At 52.2% G+C, this 21801-nt stretch overlaps 1 protein-coding gene across 1 annotated transcript; it reads right to left on the reverse strand.

The window, feature by feature from the left end:
* Nucleotides 1-223: 223 nt before the first annotated feature.
* adcy3a (adenylate cyclase 3a) lies at nucleotides 224-20498 on the reverse strand. Its single transcript, XM_067237525.1, has 20 exons — nucleotides 18315-20498; nucleotides 14945-15094; nucleotides 11088-11218; nucleotides 10844-10955; nucleotides 10638-10765; nucleotides 10178-10336; nucleotides 9905-10070; nucleotides 9428-9547; nucleotides 9036-9178; nucleotides 8470-8631; nucleotides 8166-8253; nucleotides 7037-7153; nucleotides 6625-6884; nucleotides 6465-6546; nucleotides 5551-5709; nucleotides 2913-3059; nucleotides 2675-2788; nucleotides 1133-1259; nucleotides 840-964; nucleotides 224-432 (listed from the first exon to the last, which is right to left on the reverse strand). The coding sequence occupies exons 1-20, from the start codon at nucleotides 18987-18989 to the stop codon at nucleotides 250-252; spliced, it is 3348 nt and encodes a 1115-aa protein (XP_067093626.1). The 5' UTR covers nucleotides 18990-20498; the 3' UTR covers nucleotides 224-249.
* Nucleotides 20499-21801: the final 1303 nt, after the last annotated feature.

The following is a 21801-nucleotide window of genomic DNA, read 5'->3' on the forward strand; positions in this document are numbered from 1 at the left end:
AGAGAGATCAGGAGTGTGTGTGAGAGAGAGATCAGGAGTGTGTGAGAGAGAGAGAGATCAGGAGTGTGTGTGTGTGAGAGAGAGATCAGGAGTGTGTGTGAGAGAGAGATCAGGAGTGTGTGTGTGTGAGAGAGAGATCAGGAGTGTGTGTGTGTGTGTGAGAGAGATCAGGAGTGTGTGTGTGTGAGAGAGAGAGAGATCAGGAGTGTGTGTGAGAGAGAGATCAGGAGTGTGTGAGAGAGAGAGAGATCAGGAGTTGTCCACCACCTGGTGAGGTAGGGTGACGGAGGAGCCGTTGATGAAGGAGCCATGTTTGTCCCGCCCCTTCAGGAAGTAGGTGAGCAGCTCTCCCTTGCCCTTCACAAACACGGGCCCCCGCCGCACGAAGCGGAAGCCGTACCCCTTCAGGATGATGTAGCAGTCCTCCACCACCTAGGGGCAGCAAAGACAGCTGTATTGGTGCTTCATAATGTGTGACTGTGTGTGTGTGGTGTGTGTGTGTGTGTGTGTGTATGTTGTTTGTGTGTGAGCCAGGTTCTCTAACACCAGTACTCCCAGATTTGCTAATCCAATTGAAGCCTCTCCCTGATGTTGGGGGACCATGGTTAGGGTTAACCCTATAACCCTAATCCTGGCCGATCTGTCACCAGACAAGCTTGGCTTAATGCAGTTGTTATTGTAATGATGTAGGAGTTCTTCTCTGCAAGCTCTGCTTCTTCCTCAACCGACACCACCACACTCTCCCCTCCCTCCCCTCCAGTCCTGTGTCTCCCTCTCCTTTTTTCTGTCCCATGTTTCTAGTCCTCAGTATGTAACCCAGCTCTAGTTTTTCTCCTCACCTGGATGTTCCCCATCACCCCAGTAGACTCCATCCTGCTCGCCACGTTCACAGTGTTGCCCCAGATGTCGTAGTGAGGCTTCCGTGCTCCAATCACCCCCGCCAGCACCGCCCCCTTATTCAGACCTGGCAGGGGGTTCAGAACACATCAAACTGTACTCACATACACACACACACACACAGACACACACACACTCACAGACATACACCTACACACACACACCCAGACATACACACAAACACGCACACAGACACAATCACATACCATAAATCCCAGTGCGGCTCAGTCCTCACCTATGCGTAGCATGAAGTTGTTGAAGGACTGGTAGTTGATGTTCATTAGGGTGATCTTCATGGCCAAGGCAAAGTCTGCCAGGTCTGCCAGGTGCTGCCAGCGCTCGTGCTCACACAGCTCCTCCTTCTGGTCACAGTAGGAACTGCACTCAACACCCTTGTGTACGTTCATCTTCACCATCATCATCACCAATCCCACTATAACCTCTAAATCATGTCCTCATCCTTCCAGCCCACTCAATGACCTCTGGATGACCTCTGCCTAACCTGAAGGAGAACTGTGGATGTTCTGCTTGGGAACTCTGGATACTTTTGATTGGTTGAGATGCGGTTCTAAATAAAGGGATCATCCTCATCAGCTGGGCATCTCACGTTAGTAACCCCTATATTTGACATGTTTACATTATTTTAGCCCACGCTTTGATCCAAACAGACGTACATCTAGAAAGTACAGCAGAAGACCATTAGAAGGGCAGAGATCTACAGTAGTTTGTGGTCTGAGTCAAGGAGGTGAGTATTTATCATCAAAGAACAGTTTTGGCTGGTCCTCACTGACCCTGCGCAGGCTTAAACTAGTACACATTGATTTATACCATGGTCTGGGTGAATACTCGATTCTGATTGGCTGCAGGGGTGTCCATTATCAGGTGATATATGGACACCAACTAAGTAGTTTCAGCAAAACTGTATTTTCACCGTTCTAAATTATTGCGCATGCTACATAGTATGAGCCTATACAAAGTGGCTGAAATAAGTAACCATAACAACAGGACACAGTCAAAGCCTCCATTTACAATTTTGAAAGACTTTAACAAGCTAAAATGTAATTACAACAATGAGGGACTTCAATATTTCTTTCAACCTATCAAAAATGTTACTTTTCTGAATTTTCTGTGTCAGTGTCACATAACCGCTCATCTCACATCCCATTCGCTATTCACTTCGCTAATCAAACTAGCGTATTTCTTCGATTAAACGCCGCCCTCAAATAAACGCTGCAACAAAAATGAACATTGTGTAATAAACGCTACCCTCGATTAAACGCTGCACCAAAAAAAGGAAAACAGTTATTTAATTGGATAAATTAAAACACAGTATTTATTACACAAGGAAATCACAAGTGTGATTTCGCGAATTCACCTTTCATCACTAGGCTTTTTGTTTCACCTCCTTGTTTATTCTTTGTTTGTCTATGGCCACACTGCAGCTACAATTCACTAAATCTCTCTTACTATTTAAACGCCGCCCTCGAATAAACGCAAAGCGTTGGCAAATGACCATGGTATAAGCGGGATAATGCCCTTCGAGGTGTACAATATCATCCGCTGCGCGTCGGACGCTTCACGCCTCCACATCGTCCATTATTGGATGATATCATACACCTCGTCGGGCATCATCCCTAACTTGATTTATAAGATCATGTACATTTGTCTTGTCTGAAACACTGTTAAACCTGTTGCGGTTGAATAAATATGAAATATCTCACACACGCAAATCATGAATAAAGACGTGAGCGGCAGTATTCCAGGACGTATCCTGTACCTTCAGACCCGCGTATCCATAGCTGGCGTCCGGGGTAACGCCAGAGGCGGCCATGTAGGTGCTGCCGATGGTCTTGATCTTGGTGATGCAACGGAACTGAGACTCGTCCAGGAGCTGCGGGGACCAGAGATTAAAGGGTTAGGGTTAGAGGTCACGTCTTAGTTAAAAACATGACAAATCAGTTCCTATTCCTGAGAGCGAAGCTACAGTCTCTAAGGACGACAACATCACTGCTTACGCTGTCGAAGTCAGAGATGATCTCGTTGAGGAAGCGGAGGCACTCGATGCCCCCGTTGTTGATGCTCTCCTCCGTGTAGAAGTCTGAAAAGTTGGGGATGGAGGCAAACATCACCCCGATCTCGTCGTACGACTGGCTGTACAGCTCCTGGAGGGGTCATTAGGAGGGGAGTGAGGAGACTGCTGGAGGGGTACAGCTTAGAGTATCTGACTTCAGATCAAGGGTTGCAGGGTTTAAATCCCTCCCATCTACACTGCAACCTTAATCTCAATGAATACATTATTATTATTATAAATGTCATGTTCAGTCAATTTCTTTGTTTCTGTTTTGTTGAAATAAATATAAGATCTTACAGCTCAGGGGCCCGTTCTTCGTACATTGCTTATTACATCCAAGATCAAATGACACATCCAAGATGACATCATCTTGCTAATCATGATCTGGCTAATTCGGTTCTTCGAACACCCTTGTTGTTTATAATTAGTATAGCTGGATTGAGTTATGCGTTGGTCTAAAAGGGGGTATGTATCGATAGTAGAAACCTTGATCAGCAACGCTGCTATTGGCTGCTCACATAAGTCTATGGCTGCTCACCATGGCCAAAAAGAGCGCCCCGTGTTTTCCGCAACAGAGCAACAGCTTGCTCGAAGGTTACTCCGAAGTTGAAGATTTAATCAGAATGCCAGGGAACACCTCAAAGTCTGCAAAATCCAAGAAAGAGGGCTGGCAAAACGAAGACCAAATTAAATGTATAGTAGTGACCACGTTAGATGTTTTATCGCTTAGAAGCTAGGCCTATGTTTTTTTATTTTCATACTTTGTTTATCATCTTTAATGTCATATAATGTGGTTTCAACAAATGTATGATGTAAATGAACAACGATAGGCTATCTCTCAAAAAGTATAGGCGAGTAGCATATCGCGCTGTACTTAAGGATCTATCTATCACGCAATGAGCAATTAATTTGGTTTCATGTTAAATTCTGCTTATTATTCTTGCACCTTCCGCAACAGGTTGTTGTCGTAAAAACGGAAAAGACATGTCTGTGACAGACTTCCTGTATCACCTCTGCTTATATAGTAGCAATCAAATCATGTTTACATGAAATAAGCCTGCTCCCGAGCATGTTTAAGCTAAAGGACTTGTTGCTATGACAGCAAGTCCAGAATGAGCTTTGAAGAACCAAACAATCCAAGATCATGACAACTCGTCAACAATCAAATCCAGTTAACAGTTAGCGACGTACGGAGAACAGACCCCAGAGCTCCAGTAACCTCCCTCATCCCTCCCCCTGCATGTTCACATCCCTCCCCCTGCATGTTCACATCCCTCCCCCTGCATGTTCACATCCCTCCCCCTGCATGTTCACATCCCTCCCCCTGCATGTTCACATCCCTCCCCCTGCATGTTCACATCCCTCCCCCTGCATGTTCACATCCCACATCCCTCCCCCTGCATGTTCACATCCCTCCCCCTGCATGTTCACATCCCACATCCCTCCCCCTGCATGTTCACATCCCTCCCCCTGCATGTCCACATCCCTCATCCCTCCCCCTGCATGTCCACATCCCTCATCCCTCCCCCTTCATGTTCACATCCCACATCCCTCCCCCTGCATGTCCTCATCCCTCATCCTGCATGTCCTCATCCCTCCCCCTACATGTCCTCGTCCCTCCCCCTACATGTCCTCATCCCACGTCCCTCCCCCTTCATGTTCACATCCCTCCCCCTGCATGTCCTCATCCCACGTCCCTCCCCCTTCATGTTCACATCCCTCCCCCTGCATGTCCACATCCCACGTCCCTCCCCCTACATGTCCACATCCCACATCCCTCCCCCTGCATGTCCACATCCCACATCCCTCCCCCTGCATTTCCACATCCCACATCCCTCCCCCTGCATTTCCACATCCCACATCCCTCCCCCTACATGTCCACATCCCACATCCCTCCCCCTACATGTCCATATCCCACATCCCTCCCCCTGCATGTCCACATCCCACATCCCTCCCCCTGCATGTCCACATCCCACATCCCTCCCCCTACATGTCCACATCCCACATCCCTCCCCCTACATGTCCATATCCCACATCCCTCCCCCTGCATGTCCACATCCCACATACCTCCCCCTGCATGTCCACATCCCTCATCCCTCCCCCTACATGTTCACATCCCACATGCCTCGCCCTGCATATCCACATCCCACATCCCTCCCCCTGCATGTCCACATCCCACATCCCTCCCCCTGCATGTCCACATCCCTCATCCCTCCCCCTGCATTTCCACATCCCACATCCCTCCCCCTGCATGTCCTCATCCCTCCATCTGCATGTCCACATCTTAGTTAGAGGGTCTATAAAGAGAGTAGAGTTAGATAGTGTATACAGAGAGAGGAGATAGGTTGTGTATACAGAGAGGATAGTTTATTTATAGAGAGTAGAGTTAGATCGTTTATATATAGGGAGTAGAGTTTATACATATAGAGAGTAGAGTTAGATAGTGTATACAGAGCGAGTAGAGATAGTGTATACAGAGAAAGGAGATGCAGTGTGTACAGAGAGAGGAGATAGTATATACAGAGAAAGGAGATAGTGTATTCAGAGATAGGAGAGTGTATAGAGAGGAGAGCCCCGCCCACCTCGTCCCTCTTCTTGGAACCGAGGAAGTGTTTGGCCACGTGTTCCGGCAGCATGTTGGTGACCAGAGCCTCGTTCCAGCGCCGCATCTCATACACCTTCTCCTTCTGCTCGTGGACCTCGATCTTCCACAGGAACAGTGTGCGAGCCAGCTTCTCCACCTGGGGGGGAGAAAAATGCCAGAAGCACAGTGAGCTCGTACACAGACCCACCCTGCTGAGGACCCACCCTGCTGAGGACCCACCCTGACGAGGACCCACCCTGACGAGGACCCACCCTGCTGAGGACCCACCCTGCTGAGGACCCACCCTGCTGAGGACCCACCCTGCTGAGGACCCACCCTGCTGAGGACCCACCCTGCTGAGGACCCACCCTGCTGAGGACCCACCCTGCTGAGGACCCACCCTGCTGAGGACCCACCCTGCTGAGGACTCACCCTGCTGAGGACTCACCCTGCTGAGGACCCACCCTGCTGAGGACCCACCCTGCTGAGGACCCACCCTGCTGAGGACCCACCCTGACGAGGACCCACCCTGACGAGGACCCACCCTGCTGAGGACCCACCCTGATGAGGACCCACCCTGCTGAGGACCCACCCTGATGAGGAGCCACCCTGATGAGGAGCCACCCTGATGAGGAGCCACCCTGATGAGGAGCCACCCTGATGAGGAGCCACCCTGATGAGGAGCCACCCTGATGAGGAGCCACCCTGATGAAGAGCCACCCTGATGAGGAGCCACCCTGATGAGGAGCCACCCTGATGAAGAGCCACCCTGATGAGGAGCCACCCTGATGAGGAGCCACCCTGATGAAGAGCCACCCTGATGAGGAGCCACCCTGATGAGGAGCCACCCTGATGAAGAGCCACCCTGATGAGGAGCCACCCTGATGAGGAGCCACCCTGATGAGGACTTACGTGGCGAGAGAAGTAGTAGAGGCTGGCCATCATGACGAGGATCATGGAGGTGGTGGAGTACCTGGAGGGCACCTGCCCCGACCTGGCAGAACACAGGCTCGTCTGAGGGGGGGTAAACCACACCTGCACCAACACTGCCATACCATCATAATACACTCACCGGTAGTCCTGGAAACGGGCCATGTCGTAGCGGTCGAAGATGTCCTTCCAGCTGTAGATGTTGACGATGCCAGTCGTCACGGTGATGAGGAGCATGAGTGTAAGCTTGACCATGTGACTGACCTGGACCAGCATGGTGGTCGCCATGAGCGCCAGCACAGACATGTAGCTGTAGTATTTTGGGTTCTGAACGCAGCCCTCCGCACCTGACAAGATGGCTGCCGAAGAGACGGTGGCGTTCCCCGGAGACACGCAGCTCAGCTGTGGGGGAAGGGAGGAAAGACAGGGAGCGACAAGAGCGAGAAGGAAGGGAGGGATGACTCAGAAAAGCAGACACATCACTAACATATTTAGTGACTAACATAACACATTTACCACCACCCCACTATGGTAATACGACTAGAGCTTCTCACCATGTCCACGATGTCGGCCATGGTGAGAATGAAGATGGCAGCCATGGCCCAGGTATTCCTGGCCCAGCGCGTGTGGTCCATCCAGGTGGAGAAACACACCAGCTTCTTAGGGAACACCTGAGGTAAACAACATCAGAGGTAAACATCCTGAGGTAAACAACACCTGAGGTAGCATCCTGAGGTAAACAACAGCCTCATTCACCTCAAAACCCATAATACTTCTAAATAACACCACGATGGGGTAGCCAGCGAGGGAGAGACAGAGAGGGATAGACAGAGAGGGAGAGAGAGAGAGACCAAGATACAGAGGGAGAGACAGAGGGAGAGAGACAGAGGCAGAGAGAGACAGAGGGAGAGACAGATGGAGAGGGAGAGACAGAGGGAGAGAGACAGAGGGAGAGAGAGAGACAGAGAAGGAGACAGAGAGGGAGAGACAGAGAGGGAGAGACAGAGAGTGAGGGAGTGACAGAGGGAGAGAGAGAGATGGAGAGAGAGATGGACAGAGAAAGACAGAATGAGCGATAAAGAGAGAGAGTTTTTGTATGTGCTGACGTGTATGTTCGTCCATTATATTCATGGACTTCAAAAGCCTTGAGGCATGAGAAAGATAGCGAGCATTACAAGCTAGGGGCACAGTACCAATCAATACTTGTACGTAACAGCTGCATCAATCAATGCTTGCCCATAACGGCTGCATCAATCAATGCTTGTACATAACGGCTGCATCAATCAATACTTGTACATAACAGCTGCATCAATCAATACTACAATACATTGCTGTTGTCAATACATTTAACATTTCCATGAAGTTCCTGGGCTCTGGTGTTTCAGGGTACCAAGCCCTTCGTCAGCACCACGCTCCACTATGACAAGGCACGTTACACTTCCAGTCTGCTGCACACGGCACAACATGGTTGTTTCACAGCTGTTCGATGGCGTTGTCGTAAGCTGCCTAAGCAGAATTCAACAGACCCTGACTGTGATGTGCATTTCAGGTCATATTTCTCTGTCAACAGACGACTGGCCGACTTTTGCTCTCTGATCGGTTGTTCTTAAGGAAGAGGAGGAGGGAGAGGAAATGGATGGGGGAGAGGCGGAGAGGGGGAGACGGAGGGGGGAGACTTCTCACCCGAGGGAAGATGGCCGCCAGGGAGCAGATGGTGAGGATGAGCAGCAGGATCTCTCCCACTGCCAGGGTGACATAGTTGGCTATCAACCTATCAGGAGACAGAAGAGAGAGGTGAGAATGGAACGTGTGCAAACACAGAGAGAGAGAGAGAGAGAGAGAGAGAGAGAGAGAGAGAGAGAGAGAGAGAGAGAGAGAGAGAGAGAGAGAGAGAGAGAGAGAGAGAGAGAGAGGAAGAGAGAGAAGGAGTCAGAGATGGAGAGACAGAGAGGGAGAGAGAGGGAGGCAGAGAGAGAAAGCAGCTCACTGTGGGTCTATGAGGGCCTCCATGGCTGCAGTGAAGAGCAGCACCACACAGGAGCAGCTGAAGGCCGCGCCGCTCTGCTTCTCCTTCTCCACAGAATACCTGGTCTCCAGCTCTGGGTCCACGAAGCGCAGCGACAGAGGGTTGGTGTGTCTCCCCTTCAGGCTGACGGAGGGAGGGGGGGAGGGAGGGAGAAAGAGAGGGAGAAAGAGAGAAACAGAGGGAGAAAGAGAGGGAGAAAGAGAGGAACAGAGGGAGAGAGGGAGAAAGAGAGGAACAGAGGGAGAAAGAGGAACAGAGGGAGAAAGACAGGAACAGAGGGAGAAAGAGGAACAGAGGGAGAGAGGGAGAAAGAGAGGAACAGAGGGAGAAAGAGAGGAACAGAGGGAGAAAGAGAGGAACAGAGGGAGAAAGAGAGGAACAGAGGGAGAGAGGGAGAAAGAGAGGAACAGAGGGAGAAAGGGAGAAAGAGAGGAACAGAGGGATAAATGATTGAAAAAGAGAGAAAAGGGGAAATACGTTGCTGGTCCTCTAATGAGACTCACACACACACAGACACACACACTCACGCCTGGATGGTCTCTCTCTCCAGCAGAGCCTCGTTGAGCAGCTTGTTGAGCTCCTGCTCGTTCTCCTGGGCATCGATGACACGCTCCGCGAGATCCCTCAGCCTCAGCCTCCGCCGGGGGTTAGGGAAGGACGGGTTCACCACCTGGGGGGGAGGTAGAGAGAAAGAGGTGGAAGAAATATGGAGAGACAGAGGGAGGGTGAAAGAAGGTTGGGGGAGGGAGAGAGGGTGGAAGAGAGAGACACAGAGAGAGACAGAGAAAGGGAGGGAGAGAAAAAGTGAGTATGGCACAGGTGTACTGGACACTGTGTGTGTGTGTGAGTGTGCATGTGTGTGTGGGTGAGTGTGTGTGTGTGTGAGTGAAAGACTGTGTGAATGAGTGTGTGTGTGTACCCGTGTGTCCAGGTCCTCTGGTTCCTCAGGTGTGGTGCAGGCTGTGTTCACACTCCCGTTACACTCCCTGGTGTTGATCAGCAACGGAGAGTTGCCATTGGACGAGGTCACAGACAGCTTCTGATAGGAGGAGGGACAGGAGCTGTGAGGTCATACATCAGGTGTGTGAGTTTGTGTGTGTGTGTGAGTGTGTGTATGTTGTGTATGTGAGTGAGTGTGTGAGTGTGTGCGTGTGTGAGTGTGTGAGTGTGTGAGTGTGTGAGTGTGTGAGTGTGTGAGTGTGTGTGTGTGTGAGTGTGTGAGTGTGTGTATGTGTGTGTGTGTATGTGTGTGTGTGTGAGTGTGTGTGTGTGTGTGTGAGTGTGTGAGTGTGTGAGTGTGTGAGTGTGTGAGTGTGTGTGTGGGTGTGAGTGTGTGTGTGTGTGAGTGTGTGAGTGTGTGAGTGTGTGAGTGTGTGAGTGTGTGTGCTCCTCTCACCACTCCATTGATAGCATTCCGCCCCATGGGGTCCTTGGGGACGACCACCAGGTAGGTCTGGATTCCTCGCTCCTTCAGGTAGTCACACCTCTCCCCCCCCTCCCCCGGCTCCACCTCAAACTCCCCCTGCAGACACTGCATGGTGCTCTCCGAGATGTGCACCCGCCTGGTGGGAAGAGAGGCGGGGAGATCTGGATGTTAAACCTGCCATCTCTTTCCAGGAGCTAACTAGGCTAGCTAGCTAGGGGTGGTGGCTGGTCGGCAATGTCTCACCCTGGAACCCCTCCAGCCTCCATCTTGTTGGCAACGGTGACGTCAGTGGACCAGACGTCATACTGCCATCTCTTCTGCCCCAGCACTCCCCCCAGCACGGTGCCACTGTGGACCCCCACGCGCATGTCCACCTGCGTCTGGGTCTTCTCACGCACATACCTGGGGACACACACCTGTCACACCACACAACACTACCTCCCTCCTCCGCCTTCCTCCTCCCTCCTCCTAACACCACACACCTGTCACACCACACAACACTACCTCCCTCCTCCGCCTTCCTCCTCCTAACACCACACACCTGTCACACCACACAACACTACCTCCCTCCTCCGCCTTCCTCCTCCCTCCTCCTAACACCACACACCTGTCACACCACACAACACTACCTCCCTCCTCCGCCTTCCTCCTCGCCCCCTCCTCCTCCCTCCTCCTCGCCCCCTCCTCCTCCCGCCTTTCTTACGAGATGGCGTCCACCATGGCCAGTCCCATCATGATGGAGCATGCGGCGTGGTCGTCACGGTAATCAGGCAGGCCGCAGATGCAGTAGTAACAGTCTCCAAGGATCTTGATCCTCAGCTGGTGGTGTTTCTACACACACACACAAGTACACATGTACTGTATGTCAGTGTGTGGGTGTGTGTGAGTGTGTGTGAGTGTGAGACTCACGGCGGCCAGCTTGTCGAAGCGAGCGAACAGCTCGTTGAGCAGCTTAACCAGCTCCTGGGCGCTGCAGGAGGAGGAGAGCTGGGTGAAGCCCACGATGTCTGCAAACAGGATGCTGAGGAAAGGACACATGTTAGCCAGGAGGCTCCTCCTGCCCCTCCTCCTCATGCTCCACCGGGTGCCCCCCACCTGGTGCCCCCACCTGGTGCCCCCCACCTGGTGCCCCCCACCTGGTGCCCCCCACTACCTGACATTCTGGTGGCGGTACATGTACATGGTGTTGAACTGCTGCATCTCCTTCTGACTGGCCTCCTTCTTCATGTCCTGCAGCATCTCGTCTGCGATGTGCTTCGGCAGGATGGACAAAAGCAGGCGCTCCTGGGGGGAGGGGGGAGTAGGATAAATGGATCCAGGCTTAAAAACGACACACACAATCAAAACAGATATTTGCACTCAGGCCTAGCTACAGAGCATGCCTCAAACTGCTTCCACCCAGGCCAAGCTTCAGAGCCTGCCTCAAACTGCTTCCACCCAGGCCTAGCTACAGAGCCTGCCTCAAACTGCCTCAACCCAGGCCTAGCTACAGAGCCTGCCTCAAACTGCTTCCACCCAGGCCTAGCTACAGAGCATGCCTCAAACTTCTTCCACCCAGGCCAAGCTTCAGAGCCTGCCTCAAACTGCTTCCACCCAGGCCTAGCTACAGAGCCTGCCTCAAACTGCTTCCACCCAGGCCTAGCTACAGAGCCTGCCTCAAACTGCTTCCACCCAGGCCTAGCTTCAGAGCCTGCCTCAAACTGCTTCCACCCAGGCCAAGCTACAGAGCCTGCCTCAAACTGCTTCCACCCAGGCCTAGCTACAGAGCCTGCCTCAAACTGCTTCCACCCAGGCCTAGCTACAGAGCCTGCCTCAAACTGCCTCAACCCAGGCCTAGCTACAGAGCATGCCTCAAACTGCTTCCACCCAGGCCTAGCTACAGAGCCTGCCTCAAACTGCTTCCACCCAGGCCTAGCTACAGAGCCTGCCTCAAACTACCTCCACCCAGGCCAAGCTACAGAGCCTGAATCTAAGTGATTAAACACCAGCAATATGAACTTGAACGTGTCAAGCAAACAAAGGCTTAAATACACACACCACATACACACACCACACCAACATACACACAACACACACTACATACACACGCCACACACACAGATACACGTACACACACACTCTGACGCATGCTGATGAAGACACATGACTGTGTATCACCCTCACACACACTCCCAGTGAGAAGAGGTTAAACACAACAGTGAGAGAGACAGAGAGAGAGAGAATGAGTGAGAGGGAGGGAGAATGAAAGATACAGAGAATGAGAGACGGAGACAGAATGAGAGAGACAGAGAGAGAATGACAGAGAGAACTGGATGAGCGAGTCAGCACTTTGATTACAGCTGACATCGTCTCAGGAGACTGGTCACCATGGTAACCTGCAGCAACCGGAGGCTTCTTGATTGGCCAGATGCCCTCTTCTCCCAGAAGCCTCTGCTTCTCTATTAGTATTCTGGGACTTCCTCCCCTCATGGTCTTATCAGTCTCTCTGTCTCTCTCAGTCTCTCTCTCAGTCTCTCTCTCAGTCTCTCTCTCAGTCTCTCTCTCTGTCTCTCTCTCTGTCTCTCTCTCTGTCTCTCTCTCTGTCTCTCTCTCTGTCTCACTCTCTGTCTCTCTCTCTGTCTCTCTCTCTGTCTCTCTCTCTGTCTCTCTCTCTGTCTCTCTCTCTGTCTCCGTCTGTGTGTCTCTCTCTCTCTCTCTCTGTGGGCCTCATGTACTAACGCTTTTGCGCCCACTTCAGGCGTATTTGTTTCACAATTTGCACATAAAAGCATGGTGAGGTATGTTGAAACTTGAGCACTGAGGTAAAAGCGCAGACTGCCTGTCGCGGGAACTGAAAATGGCAAACTGCGCTTTTCCGTGTCATGCATATGCATTCACGGGAGGGTCAAGAGGAAAGTGGGAGTTTCCCATAAAGAGATGGGAGGGGATGCGTAAAGTGCGCCTAATTATGTATTCCGCAGAATAGCCACGGGAACATATTTTATCAGTGGGGTGCGGGGGCTTAATGTTGCGGGGCGGCAGGGATGGACTGGGAGTAAAAAATTGTCCATGGACTTTGATCCAGACATGCCCACCAGAACTGGTCCCCGTATACGCCACCACAGCTGCCCTGCTAATGCATGCACAGTCTGTGTTTGATGTGATGCTAGTTTGGGAGTTCTATCATTAATGCGAGCTAAACATTTTTGGCCTTTATTTGAGCGCAAAATAGTTGAGCTTTATGTAAAATAAACAGCAGTTTTTCAATTGGTAAAACCTTGTCTAGTGAAGGTGATGTCTTTTTGTCTCAATGTTTTCAGTCCCACCCTTATGTTTCTTAGCCTGGTTCTCCATCGTTATTCTTCTCCCGGTGCTCCTGATGGCCAGTCCGCTACTACGGCGCTGTGCCAGGGTGGTGGATTTTTAAGTCATATTATTTTAAATTATTGTGCTGTCAGGGGCTGCTGCAGCACCCTCTGCACCCCTAGCGGTATGTACAAAAAACGCACGTAAAAGTGTGCCTCTATTTTGCGGAGAAAATACTGTGCATCTTAAAAGCAGGTGTAAACCTGGATGTACGCGGGTTCCCTCGCATATGCCTCCTGGTGAAATGACAGCAGTAATCCGAGCAAAATTAAGACAGGCCGAGGAGACGATCTGAGAGGATTTTTGCCACAAGGATCACACTTTTTCAGTTGAGTGAACACTAAATCATTACGTGTTACAGATTAAGCAGCCATGCAATATTACAGTTACTGGAATTTGTAATTGGTCCAGATGGCATTTTTTGGTGTCGGTGTGGAATTCTGGCCTTGTATAATATTTAAATTAGTGTGTGACACACACAGTCACACACACTGCTGCCTACCACACACACACACACACTGCTGCCTACCACACACACACACACACTGCTGCCTACCACACACACACACACTGCTGCCTACCACACACACACACACACTGCTGCCTACCACACACACACACACACACACTGCTGCCTACCACACACACACACACACACACTGCTGCCTACCACACACACACTGCTGCCTACCACACACACACACACACACACTGCTGCCTACCACACACACACACACACTGCTGCCTACCACACACTGCTGCCTACCACACACACTGCTGCCGACCACACACACACACACACTGCTGCCTACCACACACTGCTGCCTACCACACACTGCTGCCAACCACACACACACACACACACTGCTGCCTACCACACACACACTGCTGCCTACCACACACACACACACACACACTGCTGCCTACCACACACACACACACACACACTGCTGCCTACCACACACTGCTGCCTACCACACACACTGCTGCCGACCACACACACACACACACTGCTGCCTACCACACACTGCTGCCTACCACACACACACTGCTGCCTACCACACACATTCCTGACTACCCCACACACACACACTGCTGCCTACCACACACACACTGCTGCCTACCACACACATTCCTGACTACCCCACACACACTTCTGCCTACCACACACACACACACACACACACACACTGCTACCTACCACACACATTCCTGACTACCACACACACACTGCTGCCTATCCCTTTCTTCTCCTCTCTCTTTACAAGCCACATTATGACCTTCCAGTACTTCCCGTCTCAGTCCGTCCCTCCCTCCATCCCTCCCTCCATCCCTCCACCCTTCCCTCCCCCCTTCCTTCCCTCCCTCCCTCCACCCTTCCCTCCCTCCACCTTTCCTTCCCTCCTTCCCTCCCTCCCTCCACCCTCCCTCCATCCCTCCCTCCCTCCACCCTTCCCTCCACCTTTCCTTCCTTCCTTCCCTCCTTCCTTCCTTCCCTCCCCCCCTCCCTCCTTCCACTCTTCCCTCCCTCCCTCCCTCCACCTTTCCTTCCCTCCCTCCACCTTTCCTTTCCTCCCTCCACCTTTCGTTCCCTCCTTCCCTCCCTCCCTCCACCCTTCCCTCCCTCCATCCCTGCCCCCCATTCCCCCCCCCCCCGTCTCTCACCTGCTGCTGACTCTGCTCCTCCAGGTTGAGCTTTACCTCCAGGGATTGGCGCGCCTCCAGGAAGGCCTTGCGGTGCTTGCGGTCGGCCATGTAGTAAGACATGACTCCCACAGTGATGGAGCACATGTAGATCACCAGGTTAGCCAGGAGCTGTTCAGAACACACACACACACATATAAACACGTACACACACATATATATACACACGTACACACTCACTCATGTCATGGGGGGGCTGAGGCAGGGTCCTGTGGTCCCCTGGCCTGGCAGCTATAGTGTCCTGGCCTGGCAGCTATAGTCCCCTGGCCTGGAAGCTAGTGTCCTGGCCTGGCAGCTATAGTGTCCTGGCCTGGCAGCTATAGTGTCTTGGCCTGGCAGCTAGTGTCCTGGCCTGGCAGCTATAGTGTCCTGGCCTGGCAGCTATAGTCCCCTGGCCTGGAAGCTAGTGTCCTGGCCTGGCAGCTATAGTGTCCTGGCCTGGCAGCTATAGTGTCTTGGCCTGGCAGCTAGTGTCCTGGCCTGGCAGCTATAGTGTCCTGGCCTGGCAGCTATAGTGTCCTGGCCTGGCAGCTAGAGTGTCCTGGCCTGGCAGCTAGAGTGTCCTGGCCTGGCAGCTAGTGTCCTGGCCTGGCAGCTATAGTGTCTTGGCCTGGCAGCTATAGTGTCCTGGCCTGGCAGCTATAGTGTCCTGACCTGGCAGCTATAGTGTCCTGGCCTGGCAGCTATAGTCCCCTGGCCTGGAAGCTAGTGTCCTGGCCTGGCAGCTATAGTGTCCTGGCCTGGCAGCTATAGTGTCTTGGCCTGGCAGCTAGTGTCCTGGCCTGGCAGCTATAGTGTCCTGGCCTGGCAGCTATAGTGTCCTGGCCTGGCAGCTAGAGTGTCCTGGCCTGGCAGCTAGTGTCCTGGCCTGGCAGCTATAGTGTCTTGGCCTGGCAGCTATAGTGTCCTGGCCTGGCAGCTAGAGTGTCCTGGCCTGGCAGCTAGAGTGTCCTGGCCTGGCAGCTATAGTGTCTTGGCCTGGCAGCTATAGTGTCCTGGCCTGGCAGCTATAGTGTCCTGGCCTGGAAGCTAGTGTCCTGGCCTGGCAGCTATAGTGTCCTGGCCTGGCAGCAATAGTGTCCTGGCCTGGCAGCTATAGTGTCCTGGCCTGGAAGCTAGTGTCCTGGCCTGGCAGCTATAGTGTCCTGGCCTGGCAGCTATAGTGTCCTGACCTGGCAGCTATAGTGTCCTGGCCTGGCAGCTAGAGTGTCCTGGCCTGGCAGCTATAGTGTCCTGGCCTGGCAGCAATAGTGTCCTGGCCTGGCAGCTATAGTGTCCTGGCCTGGCAGCTATAGTGTCCTGGCCTAGCAGCTATAGTGTCCTGGCCTGGCAGCTATAGTGGCCTGGCAGCTATAGTGTCCTGGCCTGGCAGCTATAGTCCCCTGGCCTGGAAGCTAGTGTCCTGGCCTGGCAGCTATAGTGTCCTGGCCTGGCAGCTATAGTGTCTTGGCCTGGCAGCTATAGTCCCCTGGCCTGGAAGCTAGTGTCCTGGCCTGGCAGCTATAGTGTCTTGGCCTGGCAGCTAGAGTGTCCTGGCCTGGCAGCTAGAGTGTCCTGGCCTGGCAGCTATAGTGTCCTGGCCTGGCAGCAATAGTGTTCTGGCCTGGCAGCTATAGTGTCCTGGCCTGGCAGCTATAGTGTCCTGGCCTGGCAGCTATAGTGTCCTGACCTGGCAGCTATAGTGTCCTGACCTGGCAGCTATAGTGTCCTGGCCTGGCAGCTAGAGTGTCCTGGCCTGGCAGCTAGAGTGTCCTGGCCTGGCAGCTATAGTGTCCTGGCCTGGCAGCTATAGTGTCCTGGCCTGGCAGCAATAGTGTTCTGGCCTGGCAGCTATAGTGTCCTGGCCTGGCAGCTATAGTGTCCTGGCCTGGCAGCTATAGTGTCCTGACCTGGCAGCTATAGTGTCCTGGCCTGGCAGCTAGAGTGTCCTGGCCTGGCAGCTAGAGTGTCCTGGCCTGGCAGCTATAGTGTCCTGGCCTGGCAGCAATAGTGTCCTGGCCTGGCAGCTATAGTGTCCTGGCCTGGCAGCTATAGTGTCCTGGCCTGGCAGCTATAGTGTCCTGGCCTGGCAGCTATAGTGTCCTGACCTGGCAGCTAGAGTGTCCTGGCCTGGCAGCTATAGTGTCCTGGCCTGGCAGCTATAGTGTCCTGACCTGGCAGCTAGAGTGTCCTGGCCTGGCAGCTATAGTGTCCTGGCCTGGCAGCTATAGTGTCCTGGCCTGGCAGCTATAGTGTCCTGACCTGGCAGCTATAGTGTCCTGGCCTGGCAGCTATAGTGTCCTGGCCTGGCAGCTATAGTGTCCTGGCCTGGCAGCTATAGTGTCCTGACCTGGCAGCTATAGTGTCCTGGCCTGGCAGCTATAGTGTCCTGGCCTGGCAGCTATAGTGTCCTGGCCTGGCAGCTATAGTGTCCTGGCCTGGCAGCTATAGTGTCCTGGCCTGGCAGCTATAGTGTCCTGGCCTGGCAGCTATAGTGTCCTGGCGTGGCAGCTATAGTGTCCTGGTCAGACGATAATGTGCCATTATGATAGAGAAACAAGAGAACATGGAGAGCGGAGGACAGGGAGGTAGAGAGCAGTAACTCTGACAACATCTAAGAGGCCTGTTTGGGTCAGGAAACTCCAAACCTTTGCTCTGTTTTCCGCTCTGCTATCAAAACATTTCATAAATACAGACATGCAGCAGGATCAATATGGTTATTTCATGGCTGAGACTGCAGCAGGGGCAGAGCACGCGCTCAGCCACACCTCCATGTGATCAGCACAGCTGCTATGGGAAATCAGCCCACACTTCCTGGATGGCTAGTTATGACATGTTAATGAACGGTCATGTGATTTACTTCCTCTAAATCAGTAAACAAGGAAGAGCTAGCATGCTGCACCTGTTCTCCTTTGGCTCCCATAGGTGTAACTCACCAGGTGAGAAACTAACCCTAACTCACCAGGAACTACTCCCCCATCTTCCCTCCTCACCCGTCTCCCCTCCTCACCCGTCTCCCCTCCCCCTCCCCACCCGTCTCCCTTCCTCACCCGTCTCCCTTCCTCAACCGTCTCCCTTCCTCAACCGTCTCCCTTCCTCACCCGTCTCCCCTCCCCACCCGTCTCCCCTCCCTTCCCCCTCCCCACCTGTCTCCCCTCCCTTCCCCCTCCTCACCTGTCTCCCCTCCCCACCTGTCTCCCTTCCTCACCCGTCTCCCCTCCCCACCTGTCTCCCTCCCTTCCCCCTCCTCACCTGTCTCCCCTCCCCACCTGTCTCCCCTCCCCCTCCTCACCTGTCTCCCCTCCTCACCTGTCTCCACTGTCTCCACTGTCTCCCCTCTCCGCCTCCTCACCTGTCTCCCCAGCGCCCCCTCCTGGATGTGATCCTGCTGCTGCTGTGCGATGGTGACCCCCAGCACCAGGGTGTGAATGCTGCAGGTCACGGCAGTGATCAGCACGATGGGTGTGAGTCTGAGTGGCAGTGTGAGGAAGCAGGAGAAGCTGAAGAAGGCCTGCCAGCCCACCGTGTCGCTGGCCTGGTGGCAGCGGCTGTAGTTCAGTCCCAGGTAGCAAAACACCTGCGCAGCAATCAGCACCCACAGGGCATAGGGCACCACCCTGCGCGTCACACGGCCTGGCAGCAGGCCAAAGCGACACAGCACGTAAAGCAGGATGTCGGACGCCAGCCCCACTGACGCCACCGCCACTGACGCCATCTTGTCGCCGGTGTACACCACGGCACACATCACGATGATGTAGCAGTCGAAGAGCGCGGCGAACACCACCAGCACCAGCAGGGTCTCGTGGCGCTGACGCCGGAAGTATGTCTGGTACAGGTTCTCCAGAGACTCAGGGGCAAAGGTGAGGCGCATAAAGCGAGGCAGGCAGAGGCAGCAGCCAGAACTACGGACCGTTACCTCGTGCGTCCGGCCCACCGCCTGGCCCGGGTCGGACGGCAGCGTCACCGAGCAGTCGGCAGAGTACTCTGCTGAGTACTCCGGCTCTGAGAAGGCCCGGTTGCGAGGCATGGTGAACACAAACCTGCGGCTTGTAAACAACAACAACTCTGTTTAGGGTGACCTTATGATGGAGGAGCAAAATCACCTTCAGAGCCTGTTTTGTAACATCCCCCTGTTCTGTTTATTTGTCAGAGGCTCACCCTAACTGTAACCGTGCTGACAGTCAGGCCCTGTTGTGTGTTGACCAGTCACTCCTACATGCTGGTTTTGTGTGACTGGTCATTTTGGTTCTGGGCCAGGACGAGGCCTCTCCTGGAGGAACAGAACACACATAAGCTTCCAAACACTTCTAACCCTAACACCTCCCTTCACAGTGTCTATCAAGTACTCAGGGTACAAATGTGTCCATAAAGTACTCAGGGTACAAATGTGTCCATAAAGTACTCAGGGTACAAATGGCGGCTGATGCGATTCCTTCAGAAGCACCAGTCCAGGTATAAGGGCAGTAATGCCAACATAGTCCCTGAATTGAGCTCACATGTGCCACATAAATGTCCTTGTTTCCTTTAAAAAAAACCTTGGTGTTTATTTCCTATCTCTGTTCTCGGTCCACTGGAGTCGGCGCCATCGTTCACGCGGGGTTTCCATGGCGAAAAGTAACATAAGAAAAACACCGGGAAGGTGGAATGCAGAAGGGGCACGGTAGTGGGCAAAGCCCCTTCCATTCAACCTTCAAAACTACATATAGTACAATCTCTCACGCGGCTGCGGTCTCTCACGCAGCTCCGGTCCCAATAGTCCAACTTCTTGATGCCCAGCGGAAAAGGAAAAAACGAACCCAAATACCGACATGTAGCCTAGGCTGGGGTTTGACTGTCCATATGAAAAGACGGCATGTAGTTCATAAAAAATGAGTAGATAGCGTCTGTGTTTTAAGAGGATAATATCCCCGGAGCTCTACGCTGGAGTGTTGCTCATTTCATAGAGCGCGTCCAGGAAACAGGCTACATGTTGCGCTCTAAACAACACTGTACTGAACAAGAAAATTGATTTCTAAAATAACATCCAAACGGAATTCTCCATTTAAATTGCACAGGGCTGGTGTGTTCTCGCCCCGAGTATGAATGTAAAGACAATTTTAAATGCTTGACATAACGATAAGAGTCAATTTAAACATAGGCCTCGGTGTAAAATCGGTTTTGCTAAATTTCAGTTTAAGATGAATATGAAGGCTTGGTTTGATATATCCACCAAACCCGATCGACTGGCGAAAAAGGCTCCATTTCACACATGTTGTTAATTTCACACGACTGACAAAAATAGCCAAAGAAACGTGATCTTTCAGTCTGTCATCTTCCGATGACTAGATGTTTGGGATCTGTGAGCTTCCTCTCTAACGATACGCACTCTGAGCCGAGGGTTAGTGCCAGATGCTGTGAAAATCATCGGCATATTGTTGCATCCGCTTACCGAGCCATGAAAAACCGGACACTTTAGGTCCCCTTTAGATAGTTGTCGTCTCAGTGGGGATTAATGTCTCTTTCGATCATGAAATCAGCACCCGGCCGGCATCTTGGTATCATATAAAACCCTGTACAAGCCTCGTCGACACATTTAGTGGCTGTAACGCCGAATACTGCCTTGATCTTCAACAGCCTTCCGTAGAAAACGCGGAACAACACTGCTCTCTGACTGGCTACTATGACACTTTCTCCGCCCGTTAAGCCCGCCCCCATGCACAACCGAGAGCTCTGTCACCTAAAGAAGAAACAAACTTGGAGATCTGAGATAGACATTTAGCAAAGTAGCCTGCATTTAAAAATTTTGCTGAGCAAAATATTGGCGTATGAATAGGACTTTTCGCAAATCATAACAAATTGTATAAAAGTATTAAAACATATTTATAGCCTAGACTTGTTCAAATATTGATCCGAATTGCCATGGGCAAGGGCAGCCTTTATCAGCCAGCAATATCAGACTTTATCTGGCTCACAAAATGAGAGAGAGAGAGACAGAGAGAGAGACACAGACAGAGAGACAAAGAGAGAAACAAAGAGAGAGAGAGACAGACAGAAAGACAGAGAGAGAAACAAAGAGAGACCAGTTGACCAGGTCAGTGTGGGGGCGGTACTGTAATCACTAGCGGGCTGGACCAGGTCAGTGTGGCAGCAGTACTGTAATCACTAGCGGACTGGACCCGTCTGACACCGGCTGTCATTGACGCTGCCATGAGGTCTGTATAGATCCTTCCACTGACACCCTATATTGATTCTCTGATCAATATCCAGACGTCAGGAAATAATTTATCAACACCTAGCTTGTAGGGTTCTGTGGCCTCAATCAACCAATTAAATCCCCTCCTCTCTCCTCCCCAGCAATCAGATGAGTCCATCCTTTGAGGCTAATGTGCTCACATGGTTTTCCCATTTTCATACACACACACTCACCACACGCTCATACACACACACACACACACACATATACGAACAACACACACTCACACACACACAGTTTGTCCTCCTTTGATGTGTAATTCCATCATGAAAGCCTGCGAACCAAAGGCCATGGCAGTGTTCATGTCGCCTTGGAAGCGATGATCCAGAGGATTTGTGGCCCAGAGTCACACCAAAAGAGCTACAGGTGACACTCCAGCAGTCATTGTTCATGATTACATTAGTCCTGTCGAGAAAAGAGAGACCAGCCAACATGTTCATTATTTGCTTACAGAGTTACATAAGGAGAGAGGATAATGAGCTCAATCAAAAGATTGAGATTATGGGATGGATTACATTTTAGTCATTTAGCAGACACTCTTATCCAGAGCGACTTACAGTAGGATTAAGACACGTCATTTAACATCTGGACAGCAGATGAATAAATA

This window comes from Osmerus mordax, chromosome 6, assembly GCF_038355195.1.
Source record: "Osmerus mordax isolate fOsmMor3 chromosome 6, fOsmMor3.pri, whole genome shotgun sequence".
Taxonomy (NCBI): domain Eukaryota; kingdom Metazoa; phylum Chordata; class Actinopteri; order Osmeriformes; family Osmeridae; genus Osmerus; species Osmerus mordax.